The sequence below is a fragment of the Equus asinus genome, chromosome 2 (assembly GCF_041296235.1).
Source record: "Equus asinus isolate D_3611 breed Donkey chromosome 2, EquAss-T2T_v2, whole genome shotgun sequence".
In the NCBI taxonomy this organism is placed as follows: domain Eukaryota; kingdom Metazoa; phylum Chordata; class Mammalia; order Perissodactyla; family Equidae; genus Equus; species Equus asinus.
The window spans coordinates 113,784,557-113,796,824 of NC_091791.1; the positions used below are offsets into that span (position 1 = coordinate 113,784,557).

The window sequence follows — 12,268 nt, forward strand, 5'->3', positions numbered from 1 at the left end:
TTTAGTTAATAATATTGTAACAATGTTAAATTTTTAGTTTTTAATGTTAATTTTTTAGTTTTTAATGCATCTACCATAGTTATGTGTGACGTTAACATTAGGGGAAGCTAGGTGAAGGATGTGCAGGAACTCTGTACTATCTTTGCAACTTTTCTGTAAAGTTAAAATTATTCCAAAATAAATTTTATTTCTCACACACACACACACACACAAGCAGCAGACTACAGACTTAGAATGAATTCAATACAAAAGGATACTTAAAGTTTAACTTCAACGAATCAATAAAAGAAATAACCTAACAGAAAAAAAGGGGTAAATGAAACAAACAGGCAAGTAAATATACCATTTTTATCTACCAGATGGGTAAAAATGTAAAAGATTAATATTATCAGGTGTTCACAGGGTTAGGGGAAACAGGATAAGTTGATCCAGTATTCTTGGAGGGCACGTTGATAGTATCAGTTAAAAAAATTTATTTTAAAATAAATGTATATTTAACCCCAAAAATTCCCTGTTGCTAACTCTCCTAGGGAAATCTTTGCACATGTGCACAAAAAGGCATAAATAAGGATTTTCATTGCAACATTATAATATCAAAATCATCTTAGTTAACTGTAGTACATCCATATTATGGAATACTAGACAGCGATTTTAAAATGATGGGGTAGATTTTCATTGTTTGACATAACCTCTAAGACAAAAATGTTAAGTGAAAAAAATTGTAAAATAGTAAATATAGTCTACCGTTTGCTTGAAAAAACAAAACCATATTCCTAAATATCTACACATTTCTTTTTCTCTCTCTCTCTCTCTCTCTTTCTCTTGTTGTATGTATGTATAAATAAATACACAGAAAGTATTCTGGAAATACACTCTCTAGTTTAGTTTTTGTCTTTTTTTTTTTTAAGGTTTTATTTTTCCTTTTTTTCCCCAAAGCCCCCTGGTACATAGTTGTATATTTTTAGTTGTGAGTCCTTCTAGTTTTGGCATGTGGGACGCTGCCTGAGCATGGCTCAACGAGTGGTGCCATGTCCGCGCCCAGGATCCCAACCGGTGAAACCCTGGGTCACTGAAGTGAAGCACGTGAACCTAACCATTCAGCCACGGGGCCAGCCCCTCTAGCTAAGTTTAAATACTAATATTCCTGGGTAATAGGAATGGGAATGGAGGGACATGGTCCAGTTGGACTTCTAAAATATCTACTGCTTCAGTCTTTTACAAAAAATATGTATTCCTGTATGAGTTGTGGAACTAAGGGGAGAAAGAAAGAATGCCAAAAGACCTGGGCATGCACTGACCACAGAGAGACCTAGAGGTGATAAAGAACTCTTAGGAAGCTTGTCATGAACTGATAGAATACTACTTAGAGGGAGAGGTGGACTCAGAGCTGCCTATGTAATTTGTGGGGTCCAATGCAAAATGAAAATGTGGGACCCTTTGTTCAAAAAGCAGAAAAAAGTGCCAATAAAGGTACATATAATGTTACCACTTATCTTTATATCATGCAATTATAGTTTTAAATTCAAGGATCACAGCATTTAACACATATGAGGAATCACTTAAATTGTACAATTCATATTTTGTGGCTTGTCCCTGGAGTTTGTCCCTCAAGCTGGCCTAAATAGACAAGCACAGCCAGACTTAGAAAGGTTGGGAGGAGAGAGGACCCCATTCTCAGGCAGGAGCCAGTGTGGGGAGCACCTCTGGGCCTGGCATCAGTTACAGCCAGTACAGACCCTCACAAGGCCTCAGAAATCCCACTTGCCTGCTGCGCCTACCAGGCCTCTTCTCACAAGTCGCCTGATCTAAACACCCTAGCTGGGGACAGGGTCTAGGGAAGTCAAGACCCTGTCCAACCCACAGCAGATGGCGACCACCAAGGATCCTTCAACCTTCATGCTGGAAGGGCTTGGTACCCAAATGGTGGCTGGGCAAGATGTTCACCCCCACCAAGATGTGGCCTCTAGCTGGCTGCCCAGCCCAAGATACAATGGGTGTGCAGGCCTGACTCCACCCCTCACCTAGAATCCTGTCAGGGATAGAGGGAGGTGGAGCAGGGAGGGAGGGCACAGGCAGGGCCTTCAGGAGTCAGGAACAGGCAGCCAAGAACCCCTTCCAGGGAGGCCACAGAAGACAGGACCACATGTGAGATAAGGCCCCAGGTTCCCAGTGTCTCCATTGACTCATCAACCTTCACTTACAAAGCACAAATCCAAAGTGAAAATTGTTAAGATTCAAGACAGCACTGCAGAGCATTAAATCCCAAGTGCAGGGCCCATCTGAGCACCAGGTTTTGTACAGCTGCTCTGGTTGAGCACCTTTAGAGGCAGCCTGGGTAGAGTCAGGGGCTGTTGGGTTTTTTTTTTTTCTTACCCCCTGTTTTTAAGATGGGAGATACTAGAGGAATCTTGAATTCTGAGAGGTAGAATCCTTTACCTGAGAGAGGATGAAGATGATGGCGAGACAGAACACAACTGATAGGGCCAGCCCCCGAGAGGAGATTCACAGCCTAAGGGGAGGGAAAGAGGGGAAAAGAAGATGCTCAGAGCAGGTATGTCAGTGTTTGACAGGAAGGGCAGAGAGTTCCTATTACTTAATTCCTATTTTCTCTATGAATTGTTTGCTTAGGCCGGGGAGGGGGTCTTTGAGGGATCATTAGGAGAGTGTAGAAGATGGGAAACAGGAGCTGTGAAGAATGGGAGGCAAACTGCTCAGAGATGAGTCCAAGGCTTGACCTGCCAGTCTGGCTAGAGTCATGAGTTCCGGGGAATTACGGAGCTTCTAGTCCACCTGGTTGTGTGACATTCAGGACCCTAAAAAGAGAAAGCTCCACCTTGTCTTAGTCAGAGGAAGGGTGGCCCCAGTCTTCTCTTAGGGAGAACTCTTCTCAGGAAGGATTGTTCTTTATTCTAAACTGAATAAAAAATGACTTATTTTTAGTGTTTATATGTCCTTTTAAAAAATGAAATAATATTGGTGATAGTCTCATTCTTTTGGTATTTTTATGTGGTAAAATGTACAAAAATATTTATCATTTTAACCATCTTTAAGTGTACAGTTAATAATGTTTGTTTCTAAACATCTTTACTTTGCAAAATAAAATAAGATAAAAAGTTGGTTAATCCCATATTGTACCCCTGAAGTGTTTTTTAAAAATTTTGTCAGTCTGTGAAATCTAGAAACTTTGTGAGACTTAAAATTTAGGCTCTTCCTTATTTAAAGTTGTTATATGACTTTATCAGCAGAAGAAAGCTCTGAAAGATTACTTATTTTTATTGTTAAAATGCTTTGATAAAGTTCTCCTAATTCTAGTATTTTGTGTATATATTCTCTTCTGTGACATTGTCAAGATTATCTCATGTTCTACCACTGTGCCATGATACTTCCTCTTTGCATTTTATGCGTAGAGTCACAGCTCATACCAAAAATAACGTAAATATGCTTTTCTAAGGATATTTTTTGTAATGGAAACATAAATATATATATATAAAATATGGGTGTGGATATAGTTGTTCATTTAGTCAAGGCTGTTTTAATAAATGGTTCTAAGATTTATAAAGATTTTGCGCACACAATGTTTTTTTCATTCTAAGCCACAGACACCAAAAAACCCACAGGAAGTTGTCTTTGTAAGTATTGTGGTTTGTTAGTTTCCTGTTCAGTTTGCATTAGATGATCAGAAATAATCTGTGCAATTGAAAGAAGATTCTTGGTTAAACTTTACTGTAACTCTGAGAATCTTAAATTTCCTTGTATTTCTTCCCATCTAATCGATCTAGAGAAGCTATAACCACATTCATATATGTAAGCATTAAAGTTGTGGTATAATTTGAACTTTTTTTTTGGTGTTCAGTGGATAAACTCTTCATTGTTAAATGCACAACTATATGAGATTATGCTTTATGCTTTCCACTTCTTATCAAAGCATCTCCCCAAAAATAAACTGTAGGTATGGAGGTGTGTTTTTAATTCTTGACAACAGTGTTTTACCTTTATTTTTACAAATGACAAAAACTGTTTCTTTAGAAAAAAGAAGATACGTAAAACACATTATACAGTTTAGCTATTATAAATATCTTTGAAAAATGTTAAAAGAATACTACTATTCATTGAAATATTTTTATTAATGTAATTTTCAAAGCATATAGTATTCTCAAGGTGAAATTGTTTTGCTTGATTTCATTAGTTTTTAAACCATGGTGAAAGTAAAATAAACTAAAACAGTATAGATTTTGGACAAATCATAATTTATCATTTGAACTATATTTGAGAGACTTGATGAAAAGTGACAAATGAGACAAAAGGAAAGGTTTCAGTGCATTTGTAGATATCATCTCAAGATTTAGGTGCTACTAAAGACACTATACCGGGGCAGCTGTGGCGCAGTGATTAACTTCATGCATGCTGCCTGGGTGTGTGGGGTTCCAGTGAGGACCTACACACCACTCATGGAGTCATGCTGTGGCTGCATCCCACATATAAAATAGAGGAAGATTGGCACAGATACTAGCTCAGCGACAATCTTCCTCAAGTAAAAAGAGTAAGATTGGCAACAGATACTAGCTCAGGGCCAATCTGCCTTACCCACACACAAAAAGAGACACTATACCTAGTTCTAGGCAGGTTATGCTGATTGCACAGCTTTTTAACTGGTAGAAGTAATGAAGAATGTGAAAGGTCTTCCAAAACCACCTTTTAAAATAAAAAATACTGTCTCCACAATTTTTAAAAAATATTGTTTGCTCATAAGGAAATTTTAGTTACAATTCTTAGAAGAATAAATAATACTTTGTCCAAAAACAAAAAAATTACACACAATGTGATATTAAAAGTGACCTCAACCATTTCTATGTAGACGGGAACAAAAGAAGGGTTTGATTTGCAGAGTGCTCTTTTCAAGTTTAGAGAGCTTCCAGTTGCAAAATACATGGCACTTTACTTTGAAATCTTAATTGATATTTATGTATGATATATGGATATTTTTTGGTTAAGTTTGATCTTTTCGTATAGTTGAATTCTAAAGAGAAAACCATCGTTTAAAACTTACGCTTTTTTCCATTTCTCATGTCCCTTTTGTGGCGCTGTGCTAGGTACTTTAAGGATGTTATTTAATGTTACTAAGAATTTGTTAGAGAGCTTTACACTTTACAAAGTGTGGAATAATGAGGCTGGAAATGGTTTCTTACATACTCCTTGGTGTTTAGCAAGGCTTCAGCGTTGTGGGAAGTTTGTGTCGTGGCTGATTGTCCAGTCCACTGGACCGTGGACTGCATGTCTTCGCATCCTGTTCTGCCCAGCGTGAGCTGGAGGAACTGGGTTTAGAAATACAAGGCAGCCTGACTCCTTCACTCACTACTAAGAATTTCAGCATTTTTGATGACAAAAAGTATACTCTGAGATCCCTATCTAGATAGGCGGGAGAAAGAGACTTTGAATATATCTTGAGGCCTAATGCAGGTGGGCCAAGATACCACAGGTCTTCTGGGTATTTCTCACACTTCTGGCCCGGGAATGCCCGTGACCTGGTTACCAGTTTTTGTTAGGAGCTCCCCAGAGACGAAAGCCAGGACGCGCTTTACAGAAATACGCATTCTGCCTTCAGTGGGGCACAAGGCCCAGGCATGCGGTGCAGCTGTGACCATCGATATTTTACCAAGTTCAGGAAACGACCGTCAGGTATTTGCTGTGCCAGCCTTTCTAGCCGCCCTCCTCGTGGGGCTAATCCAGCGTGGCTTGTTGAGGGGCCAGTGAATAAGTCTCCGTCAGAAGTCGAAAAAGGTTTGGTACACAGGAGCCCTCTCCTCGGGCACAATTTCTGCCGGACCTTTCTATAAAAACAAACAGGAAGATTCGCACGCCAGCGGAAACTGTCTTCAAGTTACTTCGGAAACTGGGCTTTTCCTTCCGCGACTGGGGTCGGACGCCGGGAGGAAAGAGGGGCTTGGGCCGCTCGCCCCGCCCACCTAGGTCCCGCCCTCGCCTCGGCCCCGCCCCCGCCCTGCTGGGCATGCTCAGTGGGCCCGGCCGGGCCGGCAGGTTTGCGTGGCCGCCCGCAGTTGCCGGCGCCGGCTCAGCCTGCGGAGTTGGCGTCCCTTCCGTGCGGCTCCTTGCAAGGAAGTTACGTGGGGAAACCGGCTTCCGAGGAGCCGCCTGGCGGGCTGCGGGGAAGGCCGGAGGCCCCTGGTGCTGCCGAGTGACGAGCGAGCGGGGCCGACGTGGCCGGGCTGCTAGAGTCTCAGGAGGCCAAGCGGGTGGCCGCGCTCGGAGGGAGGCGCCGGCCAGGCGCGCCCCGTGGAGAAGACCCGGGCGGGGCAGGCGGGCGGGCGCTTCCCGGACTTTTGTCCGAGTTGAGTCCCCTCCCCCTGGGCCGGGCCTCTCCGGCCGCCCCCGCCCTCAGCCCCGCTCGCTCCGGGAGATGTTTATCTGGGCTGTGGCGTGAGGAGCCAGCGGGCTGGTGGCACGGAGTTTCGGGTCCGAGGAGCCTCGCGCGGCGCTGGAGAGAGACAAGATGTCCGCCAGAGCCGCGGCCGCGAAGGTGAGCGGCTCCGCGGCCGCCAGGGCCGATCCCAAGCGAGCGCGGCCGCCCGCCGGCGTCGGGCCCTCGCCCCGCCCTTCCCGCGGCCGGCTGCTCGGGCTCCGAGGGCGGCGGCTGGGGGCCGGGCTGCCGGGGGCTGGGGGCGGCGGGCGCGCGGAGCCGGAGTCCCGGGCAGGTGCATCGCCGCCGGCGTCGGTGCCTGGCTCCGGCTCGCTGTGGGCGGGGACGCGCAACAGGTCCCGCGCCGGGAAACTCGGCGCGGGGAGTGGGTTGTGCGGCCACCGGGCGCGAGCCCGCGGCGAGCCGGAGTCTGGGTTTGAGCCGGTGGCTGCTGTCGAGGAGGAGTGGCTGGTCCCCGGTGAAACCGTGTAGTTTCGATCTGATGTCACTCTTCGTGGTATGCGCGTGCCAGCGATAAGATGTTGAGACAGCGAAACACTCAGCTTATGTGGAGTAGATCGGATTTTTTTTTTCCACGCAGTATTATTTATTTAAGGTAACATTGAAAAAACTAACACGTTAACGCTTTTTAATACTTTAATTTGAATTAAGTTTTCAAAAGTAACACAAAATCCCCTTTAAACAGACAATAAGATGAACTTTAAAAAATAAAAATTAGCAAAGGCTTGTAGTTTCAGCAAAAAAAAAAAACCTTTTTCCTGTCAATTTTTCCGTGGGCTTTGAAGTATTACATTATTTTCATAGTGTTTTGAAGCCAGCTTGTGTATTACATTTAAAAGCTGAAGTTCCTGAAAATCAGTCAACATCCTCCGCTCCTTTTGTACATTTTAACCTTTTTCATCGTAAATAGTACCCGCTCTTCTAAACAATTACAGGAATACAGAAATGTGGAGTAAAAATCTCCCCGTTTAAAAATAAATTTCCTACTTCAAACGGTATCGAAGTACTTAGGCAGGTAGTGGTTTTATGTATTTATTTTTCTGTTTGAAATGTTTATTTATAGCTTCTGGGAGCAGGTATAATATGGCTCTGAAGTTTCTGAACTCAGGACCTTATTTTCTGGCTGGCAGAAGTTAGCGGCTACATTTAGTAGTGAATAGATTCTTTTTAAGGAATACAATGTTCTTTCTTTAAAAAAATTTTCGTGTGTGCCCTTTTGACCTGACACTGATGAAGAACAGTCTAAAGATAAGGCTTGATCTAAAGATTTAAAATAAAAGGCAAAATTTTGCTTTGGTTTTAAAATAAGATCACATTATTTACCTCTTATGGGGCTACCTTTCCTAGGAAATGGCTTTGTTTCCATGTTACACAAAATGTCACTTTGTTCCTAAAGTGTGATCTCTGCACTTGATATTCAAGACAACTCACCTTTAGTAGATTATTTGAAGTATGGAGAGAATAAGTTTTCAATAGATTACCATAGTAAGGTGACTTAGAAGGATAATACTTTTCCTCCTGAAGTATGTCATTGAGATTTTATGGCATACTGAAAAGCGTCACTAGTTCAATATTATGTTGTAGGGACGTTTGCATTCTTAAATATTTATAAGCAAAATGTGAGCTGAAAGCTTTTTTTCCCCCTAAATGCCGTATTATGGGGCCACTGAGAAATGTTATGTAGAGCACAGCAGGCCATAAAAAAGGTGACATGAAATAACATTCAACCGACTGTTTACCTAAGTCATACTTAATTTTGTTTTTTTTTTGAGGAAGATTAGCCCTGAGCAACATCCACCACCAATCCTCCTTTTTTTGCTGAGGAAGATTGGCCCTAAGCTAGCATCCATTCCCATCCTCCTCTACTTTATATGTGTGACACCTGCCACAGCATGGCTTGATAAGCGGTGCATAGGTCTGTGCCTGGGATCTGAACCAGTGAACTCTGGGCTGCTGAAGCAGAGCACTCTAACTGAACCACTATGCCACCTGGCTGGCCCCACATTTAATTTTTTAAGGTGATTAAAATGCTTACTAAGAACCAGGCTCTGTATTGAATACTTTACATATGATACTTTTGTTTCCCCCACCCTCAGTTATGAAAAAAAAGGAACACAGTAGTTTTGCAGCCTGCTATTTTGTTTTTAGCATAATAGTTTGTAGAACTCTTCTCTAAGCCACTGCCTTTGATTCCATATTCCTTGTAATGGTTGAACAGTTTTCCGTGCCATGAATATGCTGCAGATCATCATTACCTTATTGATAGACACGTAACTTGTTGACAGGATTTTGCTATTAATAATAAATAGTCTTATATTTTTATATATCTGTGCACTCACAGAGTATTACTGTATGTCCGATTCTTAAAAATGGAATTTCTGGGTTGAAGGCTATGTGCATTTAAAATTCTGATATGTACTGCTAAATCTTTCTCCAAAAAGATTGCACCTAGGAATAAAATAGAACAGTTGTTGGTAAGTTACCTGAATTTTAAAGAGGGAAATAAAACCTAAATAAATGAAATGAGAAAATATACTTTCTGGATGGAGAGAGGCAGTATTGTGGACTATACCAAATTTCTTCGAGTTGATGTTTAAATGTAATATTATTCCAGTGTTGTGTTGAAGAAAACTTAGCATATTGTTGAGAAAGTTTATATGATAAAATAAATGAATGATAGCCACAAATTTTTAGAAAAAGAAGACTCTATCAGAAAACCTAAGGTGTTATAAATTCAAAGTAATATAAAGCAGTCTATTAGTTCAGGAATAGACGTTGGAACCACAGAGTTCAGAAGCATCTGTGTATTTATGAGCTTTTGTTGATTATGACTGTCAGCATTTAATATGTGTCAGGTATTATTCTAAGTGCTTTACATGAATTAACTGACTTAATTCTTAGAGTGACTCTTTGAGTGAGCACTACTATTATACCCACTTTATGGAAAATTAGGAATATATGGTAAAAATAACATTGCAGATTATTGGAGAAAGGATGGGTTCTTCAATAAATAGTGCTGGGACTGTTGGTTATCCTTTTTTTTTTTTAATGTTAGTTTTCTGCTTCAGGCTATAGGCAAAAAGAAAAAAATCCAAATGAAATGCTTGAAAAAGAGCAAATAAGATATATCCTAAAATACTAGAAAAAAGTGTAGGATACTTAAAAAAAAATTCCTGAGTTGGAAAGGGCTTCTCTATGCATGATAATTTAAGAAATTATAAAGGAAAAAGGTTTTTATATGTGTAATATACGTCTGAATTTGCAAACAGAATTGCTAGTGTACTTGATATAAAATTATTTAAAAGTTGAAAACAGGAATTTGAGGGTGGTTCTCTGTTTATCAAGGAATTGTTTAATTATGTAAGAAAATGATATAAATAATTACCAGGGACATTTCCATTAGTCGAATCACAGAAAGTGGTGGAAGCAGTGCAGTGGCTTCTGGATTTTCAAGCTCTTTCACTTTGGAGAAAGCAGTAAAATTTAAAATTGTACTATTATATTTACTTATTATATTTTGCTCTTTAAAAGTTGAAACCTTATATGTTTGTGTTATATCTCAGGAACAGTATTTTTTTTTCAGGTGGTTATCTCTAAAATTATAGTATGGTTAAGTATGATAATTATTTACACCACTTCTCAGGAATCAACTTATTATATCAAGTAAGGCACAATGGAATTTTCTTAATAGCTGAACATTTGAAAGTTAAAAACTGTAGAAAATAGCTAAATTAATGAGCAAAACTAATTATAAAATTAGTCTTTATAGGTGGAAATTGGTCCAGAATGCTGTTATAATGTAGTGTTGTTTTTTTTTTCTTTGTGAGGAAGATTCGCCCAGAGCTAACATGCTTTGCCAATTTTCCTCTTTTTTTGCTTGAGGAAGATCAGCTCTGAGCTAACATCTATGCTGATCTGCCTCTATTTTGTATGTGGGATGTCTCCACAGCATGGCCAATGAGTGGAATAGGTCGGGGATCCAAACCTGCATCACCAAATGGGAGGTGCAGAACCTTAACCACTTGGTCACAGGGCCGGCCGCCTGTTGTTATGTAGCTTCAATTGTAGTGCTTACCAATCGCTGCATATTTGCTTCATATTTCTTCAAAGGTAGACTAAAACTCAGTGCACTTTATGAGAATTCACTTGATTGTGTCTGCCAACTTTTAATGAGCTCTACTGTAGTAGTGTTTTTCTGGACCTGCTAAGTTTGTACAGTACTTATTTTTCACTAAAAATATATTTATAGTATTTAAATCAAAGGGGTTTGATTTTTTATGTTAGCGTGTTTGGCATTTTAGACACTCATAGTTAAAATTGTTATGTATGTACTTGACTGATAATCCTGACTACGTTGATCTCTCTTTTAAGTTCATTTTAGGACAGCTCCATAAAAGAGTTACTCTTCAAATTAGACAGTGCCGTTTCTTCCAGGTTGTGTAATGGCGCAAATTGTACCACACTGTTAGGAAACTCTTTTCTCTTTTTAAATACTGATGTTTTAATGGGAAACTTGAAAACGTAACTTTTATTTTGTACTTAAGAAGGACTTATGCTGCCCATTGGTTACTGTCATTGAGTGATGGAGGTCAGCCATCCACACTAATGAATAATGAAGTTGAAACCAGTCTGGCTTTGAGGGCTGTAATGCTAATATATTGTACTGTTTCCCGTTTGGTTTGAAGGCAAAAGATTACAGTAGTTTCACTCATTTTTTTTTTCAATCCTGGAAACAATGTACTGCCTCTCTTACTTGCTCTTTAATCTTTTTTCTATTTACAGACCAGATATAAACTCAGTATAGTCCTCACCATGCTGCTAAGGAAAATGTCTTTAAAAATAATAATTTTGGTGAAACATTTGGAAATATAATCCTGTTTCTTGACATAACCCTGTCATGATAAAATTCAATCTACTGAAAGGCTGTGAGTCCAGCTGTAAATTCATGTGTAGTGCCACCTATCCGTGACTGCTCATTCACAGCTCAGTCCAGGCTTGCGTGTGCACATTATGCACACACTCATTGTCAAGTACTGACGTGCCATTGTAGTGGCTGAAGACAAGTTAGTGGAAGGAGCAAAGTTATGTTTTATTAGTGAAATTTTTGATCAAATGTTGTATAAGATTAGAAGATAGTTGTTTGTGTCTAGTATGGTATTTCTGAAATATTTGACTAGAACTTGTTTGCATCTCTGAATTTTGAAAGACAATCTTGAAAAACCTTTATAGTTTAACAACTTTTAATCCTGTAGGAAGAGATAGATAATAGGATGGTTTACCGAGTTTTAAATTTAATCTAAAATTGGCTTAAGTGTTTCAGAACAGTATTTCCAGTATAAACCAGCAATAAAAATAGGCCTTTTGCTATGTCTGACCTAGAGTGCTTCTTTATTTATTGATTGTAGAGAAGAGTGGCTTCAGGTTGCTCCTTTATGGGTTAGCCAGGTGCTTTATTTCCATTCCTTCTTGAACAGATAAATTCTTAATAATGAGAAGTGTGTGGTGAGTACATAGGTGGGGAATTTCATTTTATGTCCTAAAAATGCATGAAAATGCATGAATGACTGGCTATACCACAGGGCACTGCTTTAGAACATGAGAAAACCAGTGTTGCCAAAATTTCTACTATAAAACATACCATTTGAGATTTAATAACCAAGCCCTGACTGTTATATATGTACTGTTAAATACTGAATCTCAGATGGTCCTTTAGTTTAGGATAAATCAAAAGATGAGTTTTTATTAGTTTGTGTTGTAGGTACATTTCTGTTATGTATTAGAACAGCCTAACTTTTATGCTAGCACAATGCTGGGAAGTGAGATGACTGATGA

At 39.9% G+C, this 12,268-nt stretch overlaps 1 protein-coding gene across 16 annotated transcripts in view; it reads left to right on the plus strand.

Annotated features, from left to right (window-relative positions):
- The window catches only part of TJP1 (tight junction protein 1), a 237,286-nt gene that overhangs the window by 120,029 nt on the left and 104,989 nt on the right, over positions 1-12,268 (plus strand). For 6 of the 16 annotated variants that reach the window (XM_014845458.3, XM_070496609.1, XM_070496612.1 and 3 more), the window contains exon 1: positions 5,991-6,535. The exons of the other annotated variants lie outside the window; for them this stretch is intronic. In XM_014845458.3, coding sequence (XP_014700944.3) covers positions 6,509-6,535 — 27 coding nt within the window. In that variant the 5' untranslated portion in view covers positions 5,991-6,508. Of the gene's footprint in view, positions 1-5,990; positions 6,536-12,268 lie in introns of those variants that run through there. 16 annotated transcript variants of the gene reach the window in all.